The following is a 17,211-nucleotide window of genomic DNA, read 5'->3' as shown; positions in this document are numbered from 1 at the left end:
TTTGGTCATTCTGTGAAGTGAGCAGCTCTGTGGCTGGGTCAGTGGAGCATCTTTGGCCAAAGGAAACTTTGATTAGCATGTGTGTGGCATTGAAGTCACCCTATTCAAGAAGTGATCACAGCCACAGACAGTAAATGCACACAGGCAATTAATGAATGAAGCTGTAAACCCATGCTGTATCCAAAGCAGATACACTGATAGAGTACATACAGTAGGCAGCCCTTGTAGAAGCAATTTTTCTTTCAGTTCAGACCTCCCAGTAAAACAGTGCTGGGCTTTCACTTCCATTTCCCCCTGCTGAGTTTTTCTTCTCTAATTGTGATACTATTGAACAAGAGCACCGGGCATTTGAAAAGCAGTCATAATTTAAATCATGGAAAGTATTCATCCAACTTTTTTTTGTCTTTTTTAAAATTTTCCCTGTTAATACCCAAAAGATTGTGGTGAATAGCACTGCCACAATTTCGCATCCAAACCAGCTGAGGGATTTCTGCAGCAGATTCCAGCCGGGGGTGCAGTGGTCTGGGAGGGGTGTGTGTGGTCCTGGGCTGGGTGCAGGCATGGTGGAGGGACATCTCTGGGGCAGGAATGCCATCTCGTGGCCATAAATAGCTATTATGTGATTTTACATCCACCTCCCATCCCTTCTTCCTTCCTCATGACACTTCTTCCCCAGTGTATCAGTCATTCTCAGGAAACACAAATCAAGCTGTATTTTCTGCATAGCAAAGATCATCCCTTTTTGGGTTCCTAAAGCTGTGCTGTCGGCCTCAGCAGCTCCTCTTGGCTGCAGTGCCCTGTGCTGGCACTGGAACGGGATCCACGGGGATTGTATGTGAGCCACAAGCAGATCAAGAGCAGACCTTTGCAGGCTTTGCTTTGCTGCAGTCTCTGTCAGCTTTACCCTCATCCTTCTGTGCCTTGCACACTCAGGCACAGATGTGATCTCTCCCAGACATATTTCTCTCTCAGCCGGCGGTGCAGGGCTGCCGGAGCCAGTTTGAGGATGTGGGAGTTGCAGCTCCTGGAGGGAGAGATGGTCTGGTACTGCTGTCTGCATGATGTTAAGCAAGATGGTGCCTGTGTGTGTGACACATACATTGTGTCTCAGAGCTGTGGAAACAGAAAAGTACAGGCCATGAAGTGCTGGAGGTTGGAACACCTCCTTAGCTGCTGTAGAAGGAGCCCAGTCCTTAGTGACACACTGTCTCTGCTCACCTTTGAATAACAGCATCATGCTTTCTGCAGTGGTGTTTTGGGGAAAATTAATGCCCTTTTTGTAAGAAAAATATTTACCAGAGGTGTTCTATTTTAGCAGAGGGAGTGTTCCATGCTTGGCCATGGGAAACGATGGATTCACTCAGAGCATCCTTGGGTTATCCTATCAGAGCAGACATCAGTGCTGCATGCAGAGCCATGGCCTCACTCGGTGTTCCCTGGCTGCAGGGAAGGCAGGTACAGCCACCTCTGCCAGCCAGTGCCTGCAGGAATGCTGATTTGTCAGCACCTGCACGGGAGCTGCATCAGTGGAAGCGTGTTTTAAATCACTGCAAAGTCTGTGCGGGAAAGTCTGGGAGGAATCAAATCTGTTTGTGCTGTCACTCCCACTTCAGCTCAGCTTGTTCTGAGGGGATGGGACTGAAAGGCTGTTCTGGCAGCTGAAAGGGAGGGGAGGAAACAAATGTAAACAAAAATAGGCTGTGTTGTCAATCTGTGTCTGATGTCTTTGGTTATCCTGTTTTGAAGGTGAGTAAACACATCAAAGTTTTACCGTGGGAGGAATCCCAGAGGAGGCTCAGCAGCCCCGAGTATCAAGATGTATTATGGATGCAAACCTTTCTCAGTGCATTTCTGCAGGCAGAATGGAAAGGTGCCTTTCTTAGCACCTGAGTGGTATTTCCTAGCCCAGGATGTTTTTGCATGAGCAATGTATATGCATCTATATGTGTTCTTTGAGATTTTAATTTCAAATCTTTTTTGTGAATCTGCAGCAGTTACCTCCAGCACATCTTTATAGCAGTGGAAAGACAGGGGCCCTCTATGTCAGGCATCACTTCATCTGCTTGCTGCCTCTAAATTGGGATGAGGCAAATTAAGGCCTAACTCTACTGATTTAATTAGATCTCTCCTTATTGCAGTAGCAGGAGCCCATAGCAGGTGACTGAGGCACATTTACACAGTAGAACAGTCCCCTAAATTTGTAGGTTTTCAACTGAGGTTTGCAGTCCTACTGTAGGAAGTCACAAACTAGTTTGTAGCTGTCCCCAGCACAGCATCCCAAAACTGGCAGTTGTTTGTGGCATTCTCCTGCTGAAACAGAGCTGTGTGTGTGAAGTTGTGTGTGCATCCCACAGGTCTCCAGGTGTGTGACCCAGCCTGTGAGCTTTCTTGGAGTGCCTAAAAAAAGCAAGAATTCTTCTGTGCCTTTGGGCTTTTTCAAATCCCAAAGACACAAACAAAAAACCTATTATCCATTGCCATTACCCACAAGAGCTGCAAAGAGTACATATTTTCTCAAAGGCTTTGGGATGCCCTGCTTCTGTTTATTATGGATTTGTGACCCAGCTGGTGCAGGTGTGAGCACCTGCCTCTGCCCATGTGTCACAGACACATCTGTTCTGCCACATCCCTGCCAGTTCAGTGCCTCACCTGCACTGCTCCCTACAAGGAGCTGTCAGCTCTTCCAGCCTCTGCTTGTGAAAGGATCACCATTGTCTAGTTTATGGTGCTCCTAGAAGTTCCTAAGCACTCTTTTCATTTTAAAAAATGGGTATTTTCATCCCAGTGGGATTAATGCCATCCCTGCATGAGGTTTTGCTGTTGACCTGAGTGAGTCTGTCTGTGCTCAGTTATAATGAACTATTGCCTCCATGTATGGGCAAGGGAAGTTCAGGTAGATCACTGACAATTGTGGTCATCAACTTCTAGTTCATGTTTTTGAATGGCTGGTATAGATAAAGCATTAGAGAATATAGTAAAAAGCTATCCTGTGTGCTTCTTCATATATAGATAACTGTTAAAGATACTTTAAACCTGTTTATTTTCCTCCTCGCTTGTGTCTCTAGGTTAGCTCAGTGCCTGGTGTGCTTCTGCTCTAACTCTGTTTTTACCAGTGCTCAAGCATGGGCATACATGATTTATGGCCCAAGATTTAAAGGTCTCTTCTGGGAGGGGAGGAGTGTGCTAAAGTAATAAAACCATCATTTGTTAGACAGGATTTCTGGGAGAACTAAATTTAGACTGTATGTAGCATTTCAGTCTCCAGCAATGCACTCCAGGGATCTGAACTCTCCATCCTCAGAGCAGGATCCAGATCCAGCAGGGACCATGACTGGGCACCACAAAAAGCTGAGAAAACAAGGCTGGATCCCACCACACAAGGTGAAGCAGTCACCAAGCCCAGGCAGTGTCTGTCAGGCTGTCTGTGCTGCCCTCTTGATGAACTTCCCTTCACCAGGCAGCTCACTTTGGAGACCAAGTACACCAGGAGGGACACAGACATGTCAGAAGAGGAGAGATGAGGGTTGTAAATGAAGAGAAATGCATGAAGCACAACTCTCTCCACCAGCACTGCCCAAAGGAGGGAGGCAGCCAGACTGGCCAGTCATGGCATCCTCACCAGATCCCATTCTGACAGTAGAGGACAGCAAGGGAGGCTAAGCTGCCCTTCCAGCTATTGTCCCAGACATGGTCACATACACTAAATGCCTTTCAGCTGGACCTCTGTGCCCTTGCACACAGCCAGCTGGCTGTGCAGGAGGGTAGGTGATGCTGCTGCTGGTTTTGGTGACCCTGCAGGGATGGAAGCAGCTGCCTGCTATGTCCTACCTTCCCAAGGACACGTTCCTGTCTTGGGAGGACAGGCACTGCTGCTGAGTTGGTTAATTTGGGAAAACTATACTGAGCAAATTCCTGCAAATCTGGCCAACATGTAGGAATATTATTCTGCAAGACTTTTTTTACTGAAGTGGTGGATTTATGGGAACAAGGCAGAAGGGTAGCAGCTCTGGCAGAGAAGATCTGTCCCAGGAAACTGCTGTGGCCATTGGGCATCATGCACACCTGGAGTGAGCCCACTGAGGGGACAGCATGGCTCTCCTTTAGTACACATTTTTACTTTCATTTTCTGATTTTTTTTTATGTTTATTCCATGCAAGCTGGAGAGGGATAAAAGATATCCTGTGGTAATTTTGAAGCCCATGAGAAGTGGTCATAGATGATGTTTAAATGTCCCCCCTGTGGAAAGCACATGGCTCTGCAGCTGCTCCCCTGTTAGCCTGGTTAGCAGGGCTGATTCATGGCCCAGCAATGCAGCCCAGTTGCACTTGTTCATATTTAAGGAAGCTCTATCTCCCTTTGTGTTTTCTTCTTACTGTAGTCAGACTTCTGGCTTTGTCTTACCGAGTTTTCCTCCTGTACTGGCACTAAGTGGTTATAGGGGGTTTCAGGGGGAGGGTGGGGATGCCTGTGTACTTAAATAGGTTTTGTTAAGGTGTTCTTAAATGCCTCTTTTGCTGCATCATATAGCTGATTGCTTCCATTGTTAATGAATGAACAGGAGGATAAGCAAGATACCGTAGAGATTGTTTGGATTTAGGCTTAGCTGAAGACTATTATTTAACTCAAAAAGCAATAAGAACTTGCAGTGGTCTTTTAATACTTGGTGATGGCTTTTTTATGTACCACTTTGGAAATCTGAGATTATATTTGATATCATGTGGCTGTTCCATTATGGAATATTGCAGATGTAAACTCTTGCATTTCAGCATTCCTGGCAGATATGCACCTTGAAAAAGACCTTGAAAAAGACTTGAAAAAGAAAAATTAAAAATTAAATAAGAAATAAAATTAAAAAAATAAAATAAAAAGCTTTAAAAATGGAAAAATTAAAAATAAAAAAATCAAAAAAAAGCTTTAAAAATAGAAAAATTAAAAATAAAAATTAAATAAAAAATCAAATTAGAAAAATAAAATAAAAAGCTGTAAAAATAAAACAATAAAAAATTTAAAATAAATAAAAATAAAATTTAAAAAGTAAACTAAAATGCTTTAAAAATAAAAAAATTAAAAATAAAAATTAAATAAAAAATCAAATTAGAAAAATAAAAAGCTGTAAAAATAAACCAATTAAAAATTTAAAATAAATAAAAAATAAAATTAGAAAAATAAAATAAAAAGCTTTAAAAATAGAAAAATTAAGAATAAAAAAAAATAAAATTAGAAAAATAAACTAAAATGCTTTAAAAATAGAAAAATTAAAAATAAAAATTAAATAAAAAATCAAATTAGAAAAAAAAGCTGTAAAAATAAAGCAATTGAAAATAAAAATGAAATAAAAAATAAATTAAAAAAAAATAAAAGCTTTAAAAATAGAAAAATTAAAAATAAAAATTAAATAAAAAATAAAATTAGAAAATTTAAATAAAAAGCTTTAAAAATAAAAAAATTAAAAATAAAGATTAAAAAAAAAATAAAATTAAAAAATAAAATAAAATGCTTTAAAAATAGAAAAAAAATTAAATAAAAAATCAAATTAGAAAAATAAAATAAAAAGCTGTAAAAATAAAACAATTAAAAATTAAAATAAATAAAAATAAAATTAAAAAAATAAAACAAAAAGCTTTAAAAATAGAAAAATTAAAAATAAAAAATAAAATTAGAAAAATAAAATAAAATGCTTTAAAAATAGAAAAATTAAAAATAAAAAATAAAATTAGAAAAATATAATAAAATGCTTTAAAAATAGAAAATTTAAAAATAAAAATTAAATAAAAATCAAATTAGAAAAATAAAATAAAAAGCTGTAAAAATAAAACAATTAAAAATTAAAAATAAATAAAAAATAAAATTAGAAAAATAAAATAAAATGCTTTAAAAATAGAAAAATTAAAAATAAAAATTAAATAAAAAATCAAATTAGAAAAATAAAATAAAAAGCTTTAAAAATAGAAAAAATAAAAATAAAATTTGAATAAAAAATAAAAAGCTTTAAAAATAGAAAAATTAAAAATAAAGATTAAATAAAAAATAAAATTAAAAAAATAAAAAGCTTTAGAAATAGAAAAATTAAAAATAAAGTTTAAATAAAAAATAAAATTAAAAATCTAAAATTAATTAAAAATAAATGAAAAACAAAATAAGAACCGTAAAAGTTCCATAAAGGGTAGTGCCGTAAAGCGCGACTGTCGTAAAAGGTGCCGTAAAGCGCGACTGTCGCAAAACTGCCGTAAAGCGCGACTGTCGTAAAACTGCCGTAAAGCGCGACTGTCGCAAAAGGTGCCGTAAAGCGCGACTGTCGCAAAAGGTGCCGTAAAGCGCGACTGTCGCAAAAGGTGCCGTAAAGCGCGACTGTCGTAAAACTACCGTAAAGCGCGACTGTCGTAAAAGGTGCCGTAAAGCGCGACTGTCGTAAAAGGTGCCGTAAAGCGCGACTGTCGTAAAACTGCCGTAAAGCGCGACTGTCGTAAAAGGTGCCGTAAAGCACGACTGTCGTAAAACTGCCGTAAAGCGCGACTGTCGCAAAAGGTGCCGTAAAGCGCGACTGTCGTAAAAGGTGCCATGAAGCGCGACTGTCGTAAAAGGTGCCGTAAAGCGCGACTGTCGTAAAAGGTGCCGTAAAGCGCGACTGTCGTAAAACTGCCGTAAAGCGCGACTGTCGTAAAAGGTGCCGTAAAGCGCGACTGTCGTAAAAGGTGCCGTAAAGCGCGACTGTCGTAAAACTGCCGTAAAACGCGACTGTCGTAAAAGGTGCCGTAAAGCACGACTGTCGCAAATAGTATTTCAATCATGAATTTTAACTTAGTAGTGCCACAGTGTTTAAATGTTTTTGTCTTTTTAGCTATGTGGTATAATGTGATATCTGCATTTTAGAAGCCCTCAGCCCTACAGCCAAAGATTAGTGAAGCCCTGCACTTCCATGGGGTGCTGACAGTTGTTTCTGCAGTGACCTTATGGCAGGAAAGGGTAAGAGCTTGGTTACAGCATCAGTGGGAGGACAGTGGTCTTACAGATTTGGGCCATAAATTGGGAAGGGCTGAATAGCATCAACCTAAAGGTTTTAAGATCAGCAGTCCAAGACAGCTGAGAGCAGCTAGGTCTGAGCAGCCTGGCACCTGCATTGGCAATGGCATCACTGCCTCTCATGTGTGAGTGAAAGCAGTGTCTGTGACAGCTCCCAAATGCTCCTGAAATCAGACAGGTGAGCCCATCCTTCAAGTGCTCCATGAGGCTCTGGAGGTAATGGGAGACAAGAGCTGACCTCTGTTACTTGTTGGCCACTCACACCCTCTGGATATGTGTCATTTTTTGTTCCATTCAGAATAAAATCACAGCACTTCAGGCTGTTTGGTCAGTAACTGTGATGGCACCTCTAGGTGAATCTGTAGACACAAAGTCTACAGTGATGATCTCCTTATTATGCTTGTAAAAGGTAAAACAAGGGCCAGCATCTGTCAAGTTAGCACCTGGGGCATATCTCAACCTTTGGCACTTTGCATCCAGAAGAGTTTAGCTGCTTATCCTAAGTTTGAATCCTAAATAAGAAACCCTGGAGACAAAAGTAGATCCTGGTGAGAGCACTGGAACAGCAAGATGCCATAAATAGGGCCATGATTCTAGTAAATTCTCTGTGCAAGCAGCTTTTCTTTATCAGTTCCAGACTTTGGGATGCACTGGCCAATAAGAAATGCTGAGCTGAGGGGTTCAGACAGCATTCAGACAGTTAATACTGTCCTGATTGAGGAAGTACTGCCAGGATTTTTCTGCCTGTGTACCTTTTTTGGTGTTTGTACATCCATATGTATCCATCTGTATGTGTGTGTCCTTTTGGCCAGAATGACATTTGTCTGTCTGCATTTGCAGATGTTTTATTGCTTTGAGGTGTCAGCATGAGTTCTGTGATAGGGGGACAGAATAGCACAGCTACTTCATGGCATTTGTCCACAACAGGTCCCAGTGCACTTTCCCAACAAATGAACTCCTGCAGTGATAACCTGCTTAATGATTAAATATGGAAATGAAACCATTGCACTGTTAGTCCCTCGGAAGATCCTAATACCTAGCTACTGTCCGGAGATAATTTTCTGAACAATAATTTAATACACAGCCCAGATAAACTGGGTACTCAGATTGAATACAAATGATGTTTCAGTGGCTTGAATTATGGCCTTATGCTGAGCATCACTATGGCAACTAATGACATCACCACAGGCTCCAACCAGCACAAAACTCAACTTTTGATGGTCTCCATTTGTTGGTGCAGATCTTTTCAGGGCTTTTGAGGGTATGAATATGTAAGCACCAGTGTTGTCAAGGGTTTGCTATGTATGTTTGCTGTCATTTGAAACATTTATTCTCTTTGTGGTTAATGTTGTTCCCATGAAGGAAACCTAATGAAAATTACTGTTTGTATTTGGTTAGTAACATTTGTTGATAACATATGGTCTGGGAATGCTTCAGCAAATAAGAGCTTTTTAATAGTAAACAGAGATACGAGCTCTATAAAGCAGATGCTGTCAAAATACACAGTGGAAGGTTGGATATTTTCTTACTTTTGCCTCTTACCCAAAGCAAGATAATCTTCCTACTTTCCCTCTTGGTGACAACGCAGTTTTTTGAGAGAAAACATAACCTGTGACCTGAATCTGTGATTAGAAAATTAAGTTGTTTCTTGCTTCTTACCCTTGAAATATTTTTTTAGGTAGCTGATGGCTCACACATGAAAAAGATATTATGTAAAGGACCTGACTGGACCTCTAGTGCTGTAGATAGTTTAAGCCAAACCTCTGCTGTCTGGCACTGGTGGAGGTTTGATGCATCATTATAAAAGACGAAACCTGTGAAACAGTGACACCAGGAGAGGAAGCTTCAGAGCAAAGGTGACGAAGAACCCAAGTTTGTTAATCAGCTCTGTGCTGAACACGCTTATCTGCTGAGCTCAGTTGGACAAGAATTGCTCAGTGGGGAGCAAAGCATAAACCCATACTCCTGGAGCACAAGGAGAAGTAAATTACTTTTACTGATTATTTTCCAAATTCTCAACCTGCTGCTTGGTGTTCATCTTTGAGGAATATCTAGTCCTGGACCATGTCTTCTGAGCCTTTTCAAGGGAACTGCCTTTCTTTAGCAGAGGATCTAGTTTGAGGACGGCCTAAAGTGAGAAAGTGTCATTAACAGAGTGAGGGGGAATAGAAGTGGTTAGTGAGTTATGGTGTAATCATCTAGCTTGCAGCATTCTGGGTTGCAGTCTGGGTTCCACCACATCACTCAGAGGTGTTGCTCATGGCACGCTCTTGGCAGGGTCCCACATGGAATGAGTTCATGTTTTCTCTGCATTTGGGCAACTTGTGATTGCACAAACTTGTAGATGTCCTCTAGAGACATCTTTGTGTCTAGAGGCTGTGGATAATTCAGCCTCCATAGCACTCCTTTCCAAGCCAGGGAATGACTCAGAGAGTACAAATAGCAGACGGTGGTTGATGGTGTAGTTGCAGGGGATGCATTTTCCTGGCCACTGCAATCCCACCCACAAGGAGCTGGTGTCCTGCTCTGTAGTCCTAGAAAATTAGGATTACTCCAGACATAATGGCTTGGACTTAAACTTGGGTTGAGCTGAGACTTGGAAAGCGACCCAGGCTAAGTTGCAGTTTTTTCAGAAAAAGCAAACTTCATACTCAGCCTGGCAAGCAGAGGTTAATTAGCCAAGAAAGGAGGACAGGCATGAGTGATTACAGACATCCTGGGTGCAGATGTCTTCAATCCTCTACTTCTCTTGTGACTGCATAGGCTGGCACTGCAGAAGACATTGTTCTTTCTAACTAAGAAAATTCTCTCAAACTTGGTTTCGTGCTGCTCCCAGATGCTCTCTTTATTTCCCCAAAGGATCATCATGGGTTTTCCAAACATCTGTCCCACATTTCCCAAAGAAGATAATTAATGCCCTTGCCACTCACACAACCCAACCACTTCAACTTGTGTCAGGCACTTTTTAAGTTAACTGTTTCATGCCTGAGCAGTGTTGCTGCTGACCTGCCAGCTGAGCTGAACACCTCTCTGTCCTTCTTTTCACAGCTGGGGCACCCAAGGAGACTTCACGACAACCCATGCACTTCCTGCAGTGAAGGTGAAGCTGTTCACAGAGAGCACAGGAGTGCTGGCTCTGGAGGACAAAGAGCTTGGGAGGGTAAGGAGATTTTGAGTTTAATAATGTTTCCTTCTGGCCCTGCTTTTCTAGAGAAATCTCTCCTGTACAGAAATATCTTTGGAGCACAACATGCTCTGCTTTTTTGCCAAGCTTCAGGAGGGGGAAAGAAAGCAAGCTCTGCACTGCTGGAAAGGAGTGCATCTCGCATGCTGTCTTTGTTGTGAGTTTTTAATGGCAGCATTTCAGCTGGCTGTGCCTGCTCTGAGCAAAGGCAGAGGATCTTGTGTGCAATATTGGCAGTCCGGAAAGCCTTAAAGGTTGCTTGCGGAAATGGACATTCCTGAGGCAGAAAAGGGGATTGTGCTGAAGCAAAAAGAGGGGGTTTAAGTCTGGCAAGGGACTGTTAAGTTTCTCTCATATCTGCTGAGCAGCCGGTGCATGGTTTGAGCTTTTGAAAGCACTGACTGCAGTACTCCCTGCAAAAGGCTTGGAGCCCTGGCTTCCCTGGGGGTGGATGGTGGCTGAGCTGGTGGCTTCAGAGGGGCTGGACTGGGAGTGAAACATGAGAGTTCATTGCTCCATCAGCGGTGTTAATAGCAAAGAGCTCAGATTCTCAGGGTATTGGCCACAGAGAAAATCTTCCCATCTCTGCCCCTTGTTTGTGATCCCTAAACCAGTGCCCTGGCACTGGTGGCCCTTGATCACTGCAGCCCATAGCTCCAGAATATCTGTGGATGGCACTTTCCTGTGGCTTTGGGGCACTTCACTTGTCTCCATGGATCTTGTGCAGCTGTTTAATTTGTGTTGGCCCCAGGCAGAAGTGGCAGCAAACTCCTTGCCATGCCTTCCTCAGCTTCTCAGGCTGAGATCAGTGTGATGATGACTCCACGAAAATCAGTTTGGGGTAAGAGGACTTGGCACCTCCTGTTGTGGCTCAGCATGACCCAGGTGATCTCCAGGGGCAGCCTGGGCTCTGTCTGCTCAGCCCTGCAGCACTCCTTGCTCTCCATCCTGTCTGTATGGCAATGGCCAAGAAATCCATGGTCAGGAAAGCCACTGATCCTGTTGCAAGCCAAAGAATTATATTTCCAGTCATGGACTAACCTGTTGGGGTGTTTCTTGCTAACTCCATGGCTGTTTGTGCCTTGACAAGGAAGAGTCTCTGTCCATTCACCATTTTTCCTAATTAACATGGTTTTGTGTTAATCCTGTTCATAAAAGTGCAGAACATTCTCCCAGGACCTAGTGAGCTGTTGATTTAAATTTATAGCTTTATCATGGAGAATGCTGTGTGCAATTTTGTCTCATGTAATTCATGTTCATTTTAATTATTTGTGTTTTTATGTTCATGAAGTATCCTTTGTTCTTGCACTTGAGAGAGAGAAAAGCAAAGCTACCCCCTTTTTTCCCCTCTCAATCTTCTCTTCAAAGGGAGTCACAGCCCCTTCAGACTTTCTCATCCACACCTTGATCCTTCCTTTCTCCCTGTCCTTCTTTTTTGACAAAGAGGATGACCCCTCTAGGCTGCAGTACTACAGCTGAAGACCTACAATTGTTTTGCTGCACAGCATCATAATATTTTCAGGATTATTTTCAAAACCTCCTACTTCAAACAGCCTGGCACCCTGCCTTTATCCACTGTGGCATGCTGAGCAGAGCTTTTCACCCACCCAGCCGCGCTGCCATTCAGGGATTTTCCCCTGAGTGGTTACACTCAGTGCAGCCCCTCTTGCTTTGTGAGTCTTGTTTCCACTGGCAGCCATGAGCAGTGCTGACTTTGCTGGTCTTGGGAAGCAATTAGCTGTGCATGTTGTTCTGAGAAAGATGTCAGCACCCAAAGCAACCCCTCTTGCCCTGAAAGGCTGATGAGCCAACCCTACCAATGCGCTTTAATTCCCAGTCCAGCAGGAAACCGTCCCTCAGCCCAGAGTTTCTGCAGGCTGAAGGACACAGGCCAGCAGTGGCAAGTGTGGGGAGCTGGCAGCGATTCCCCCTGGCCCGTGGCCACCAGTGCTTTCAGTCGGCCAAACTTCAAAGGGATACTCGGTGTACCCGGAGCGGCCGAAGGATGACGCGTGTCTGCTCAGGCTGCATCAAGATTTCTTCTTTAAATTAAAATGAAACCGGGAGTGTGTTAAGCCCCTGGTTTAGCTGTTGGAGTGGGCAGGAACCTGCCTGCATGGAGAGAAGAGGAAAGCAGGTTTTATACACAAAACACCCCTGCTCAGCCGCCCTTTGAGCAGTGGCTTTGTGCTCTGCCAGGCGGGTACAAAGCCCACTTTCTATTGCGAGCATTGAGTTGGCAAGCGGCCGCCACTCCTCAGCTCACCACTTTTATCCAGGGGAGAACTGGAAAATGCTCCCAAGCCCTGCTCTGCTGAATGGGCAGCTGAAGGCATGGGAATACATCCTGACCCTATTGAAGCCAATGGCAGGGCTCCCATGGATTTCAGTCATGCCAGTGCTTCATCTACCGAGGGCAAGGAGGGGAAGAGCTGTGAATTGCAACACCACTGAGAAAAGTTTGTGTCTTTTGTTGAAAAAAGAGTTAGAAATCAAAGCAGAGAGCATCCCAAGCACACAGAATGGCTGCTGCCTCACTAAGAGATACAGCTTAGCACAGGTGGATGTTCTTGCATGACCTGCCTGGCACTGGAGTTCCTTGGATGCTGCTCAGAGCTTGGGTCTGTCATTGTTCTAGCATCCCCTGCCTCATGTGTGGAGAACTCATTTCTCATCTTCAGGATTTGCTTAAATGTGTTTTCTTCCAAGAGTGATGCAGTACAGACTGGTGTTGCTCAGTTATCTGTGTGACTAATAACAGCTTCAGATTCCTGACAGAGAAAGCAATTCAATAAAAGAAGAGATAAATAACATTAATGGATAAGGGTAAAGTTGAGAATCTACTGATGTTTACCTCAGGCTTTAGAGGAGGCAATAAAATAACTTTTAGAGTAATTCATCAGGGGGATAATAGCATCAATGATATTTTGGTGGAAAACAGCCCCTAGATTGTTGAATCAGTAGCAAAGCTGAAGAGCAGAGGAATACAAGATTATAGTCTGGGCTGGAGTTTGGCAGGAGCACAGACTAAGCATGAGCAAGAAATGAGTGATGGCAGCACACCAGTTAATGAGGGTGAATGCTGCCATTTGTAAGAATTGTGAAACAATTTGCTTGCATAAAGATTAATGAATTTAAAGAAGATTCATCTCACTACAGCACAGTGGAAACTTGAATTAATTTGTACCAGGCAAAGTCACCTCTGAGAATGAAAGCATCAGAAGGGGAGCAGGTGTAGGAAGAAGGGGATTAGGCCACCTCAGAGGAAACATGGAAATACCAGGAGAAGATGGTGGATGTGGTGTTGTCCCAGGGGAATACTCTGTATCTTACTCTCCAGGGAGCTGCTCTGCTTTGTAGTGGTAATGAATGAGTGGGAAAAGCACAGCTGTGATCAGGAAAGACTATTGACCTCTTGGAGCTTTCAGTTTCTTTGAGCCATTGGTGTTCATCTGCAGTCACTGGTGTTGAATGGATGTGCTGCAGCTGGAGATTCATTCCTGCTGCATGAAATGGAATCAGGGTCCTGCAGCCACTCATGTCATGACATGGGATGCAGATTTTATCTGCTGTCATAGCTCAAGCAGATGTACCATCCTGAAATGACAGGAACTGATCATACAGCTCTGTCTGCACAGCCCCGTGAGCTGACTGAGGACTCAAAGAATATATGAGCTAATCTCAAAATAACAAGCTGCACTTTAAAAAAGCAATAAAAAAACATTCTCATTGATGTGAATAGGCATATCCAGACTGACTTCTAGGGCAAAACTAGGTCATCTGAGGTATTTTTATTCCACATTATTAATGTTCCACATTAAACCCCATTTTATGAATAATTTTTCCCTTTAACATTGTTTGTTTTAATTCTTACAGGTTGTTCTCCACCCTACTCCTAACAGCCCAAAGCAGTCAGAGTGGCACAAAATGACTGTTTCCAAAAACTGCCCTGATCAAGACCTGAAGATCAAGCTTGCTGTGCGAATGGATAAGCCTCAAAACATGAAGCACTCTGGGTAAACATTTGTCTCAATCTAAAGTCATTTTGTTTTGAATGTGCATTAGAAAATTTTGCTTTTTAAGTTCTCAAAGAGAACCTCTTTTTCTCAAGTTCACAGGAGGTGAAGCAGAAAGATACATATAAAAATGGCATTATTTCAGTCATTTATAGTGCACTTTCCATATTCTTAGCATAGTCTTTTTTAATGCATATGAGCCAAACAGTTTAAATTTTAGACAGTTTTCCTCACGGGAAATTATGCTTTTTCCTGTGAGTAAATGATAGATTAACTGTCCAACTCTCTTACTGAGAGTAATATAATTTTTTTAAGTTATTCTGTGTCTCCCTGTATTGATTTCTCAAAACCAAAATCACAGTGCACTTTCCACTTGAAATGAACCCCAGTGTGACAGCATTATTTATACTGAGATACACACCACAATTAAATAAATTCCACAATTGTCTTGAGTAGGACTAATAATTGGGAAGGTTAAAAGGGACACCTTTCCCCTACAGGAGGGAGGGTCAGAAAATCTGGGGCCAGAGGGATCCCTGACCACTTTTACCTTCATATAATTACAATTTAGATCATCCTTGGGAGGATCTAGCTAAGGCCATTGGCAAGGCTCTGATTGCTTTTCAGAGCTGAGGATGTGACAAAAAATTGAAACTGTCCAGGAAGCTTGATGTTGGAAATAACTCTCCAGTCTGGTTTTGGTGCTATAGAAGTGACTTTGTTCACTTTTATTTTCATGGCAATTTTCTAAATTCCATCCATTATTAGGTAATTTAGATCACTCATTTTTTCTAATTCCTCCTCCTCCTGTTTTCTCAGCTGTTGAGATCAGAGCCAGTAATCTTGTGTGAAGTTTAATTTTTTCACCACAATCACAGGCACCAGAACCAGAGAGGACAGATCCCCTGTCCTGTTGGTTTCCCTAATCTCAGCTGATAGTAGGGCTGTTTTCTGGGTTTCTTCTACTAACATTTGATCTACATGTAAAACTCTGAGGTTTATACCTCTTGCTACCTGAACTGAGATTATTTTTCTGCTGATGTTAGCAGCAATAGCCAAAAGGACATTTATTACCTTCTTCTTGGACTAGCCAAGGACTCAAAGCCCACATCGGCATGACTTGGAGTTTTGTGATTTAAACATTCACCAAGTGTATGCTAGATCCCTTCTGGCATAAGGAACCCCTTGCATAACCAAAAATGAAATCTTTTTTGTATTTATTGAGCCAGAACTAAAGTAATTATAATGATACATAAAACATATTAATGCTGAATAATATCCTTATGTTTATTATTAGCCTGGTGCTGCCACTAGTTTTGCCAGTGTTTGTGTTATAGTGTCACAGTGGCCAATTCATCACAGAGATTAAATGCTTATTTTGACATTAATTTTTAAAGTTAATTCTTCCTTTGTAGAAAACAGTAAATTCACTCCTCCTCAGAGATTATTCAGTTTGCTTGAATTATCTGTAGCCAAGCAATTTCTCGGATTTCATCTTAGAGCTGCTCGGTGAAGTGCCCTGGTTTAGTCAGTCCAGTGGATATTGAGATCCTGTGTGCTGGGTTTGATGTAGGAAGTGTCCCTCTGTTTGACAGCTCCCCTCAGCAAAATGGTTTTATGAAGGCTAAAGCAGATTTGGGATTTCTCTCCCTTAATTCTTCTGTTGCAAATGCATTCTTCACCCATCCAACCATGTTGTAGCTATTCATTGGCACTAAAGAGCTTCAAATCCTGAGCAAGTTGTGAAAGACAAAGGGAAAGAGAGAATTAATACTGTGTAACATTAAGGGTCTGTAAGATTTTTATGTCACTTTCTTTGCAGGTAATCTGTTCAGGCTAGAAATAAACCCATTCATGAATGCTGCTGAGCTTGAGAGTCTTGTAATTGCTCCTTCTTGTGCATTAACTTCAGTTTCTAAGTGTAAACATTCTAAGTGTAAACAAAATATAGTGAAAAGCAAGAGAACAGATTAACACTTGTGTACTGAATTCACCTGTTCTTTTCTCCTAGGTATTTATGGGCCATTGGTAAAAATGTTTGGAAGAGATGGAAGAAACGATTCTTTGTCCTGGTCCAGGTAACAGATGTAACTAGAAGTGATCTTAAATCACAACATGAAGTACTTGAGTCTGTCCTCCGGCCATTTTCAGTGCCATGTGATTGATGCTGAGCTGTGGTTCTGTGCAGGGTGTCTGTTAAACATAGATTCTTTTCTAAATGTATGGGTGTTCTCAAGGATATCCCAGTTGCAGACTTCTAGCTTGAGTTTTCAGATGCACTTGAATGCTTGATAAAATGGAGAATCAATTTTAATGAGGAATTAATGAGGCGAGGAGGAAGCTCAGTCTGTCTTGGTTGGAGGTTCTTGGGCTCTCCTTTGAAGCTCCAGGTTAAATTTGGAGCCCATTTGAATCTACAGAAGTTTTATCACTGGCTATGTCAGAATCAGCATCAAATCATTCTTGACATCTTTCTTGCCTTCACATTTATTACTGCTTCTCATGGTCTACAGCTCTCACTGATCATTTTGCAGCCATTGTTTTGCAGTGTCTTCCTTTTTCCCTTTTTTCTTTTTTTCACTTTTTGCCCTCCCAGTCATTAGACCTGTACATTTGACCACTGTTAAGAATGGAAAGAGGAAACAAGGAAACAGGCAGATGTCCTCTGTAACCTAGAAAGGTTCTGCTCAGTACTTTGTGTGTTAGATCTTCCCTCACCTTCCAAGGGCAGGTGAAACCACTGCACTGGCCACAGAAATGTGGCCCCAGTATTTGTGATCCATCTCCACACCAACCTGAGGAAGTCACAGAGTCCTCTTGGGTCCATCTCTCTCTCCCTCCTCTCTGGACTCTCTTGGTGTGTTGTCTCCAAGTGTGAGGAATAAAACCTTGGTTCAGGGTTTTCTATGAAAGCAACATAGAGATGCTCTGTGGATTATCATGGGATCCAACTGAGATCTTGTGACACCAGAGATCCAAACTGTTCAGCTC

General features: G+C 41.8%; 1 protein-coding gene across 11 annotated transcripts in view; it reads left to right on the top strand.

Annotated features, from left to right (window-relative positions):
- Nucleotides 1-17,211, top strand: part of CADPS (calcium dependent secretion activator) — a 206,436-nt gene that overhangs the window by 83,858 nt on the left and 105,367 nt on the right. For all 11 annotated transcript variants that reach the window (XM_077184356.1, XM_077184358.1, XM_077184357.1 and 8 more), the window contains exons 7-9: nt 10,069-10,180; nt 14,081-14,220; nt 16,232-16,298. In XM_077184356.1, coding sequence (XP_077040471.1) covers nt 10,069-10,180; nt 14,081-14,220; nt 16,232-16,298 — 319 coding nt within the window. The remainder of the gene's footprint in view (nt 1-10,068; nt 10,181-14,080; nt 14,221-16,231; nt 16,299-17,211) is intronic.

This window comes from Agelaius phoeniceus, chromosome 11 (genome assembly GCF_051311805.1).
Source record: "Agelaius phoeniceus isolate bAgePho1 chromosome 11, bAgePho1.hap1, whole genome shotgun sequence".
NCBI lineage: Eukaryota > Metazoa > Chordata > Aves > Passeriformes > Icteridae > Agelaius > Agelaius phoeniceus.
The sequence above is the reverse complement of the archived record's forward strand: the minus strand, read 5'-3'. Positions and strand labels throughout refer to the sequence as shown.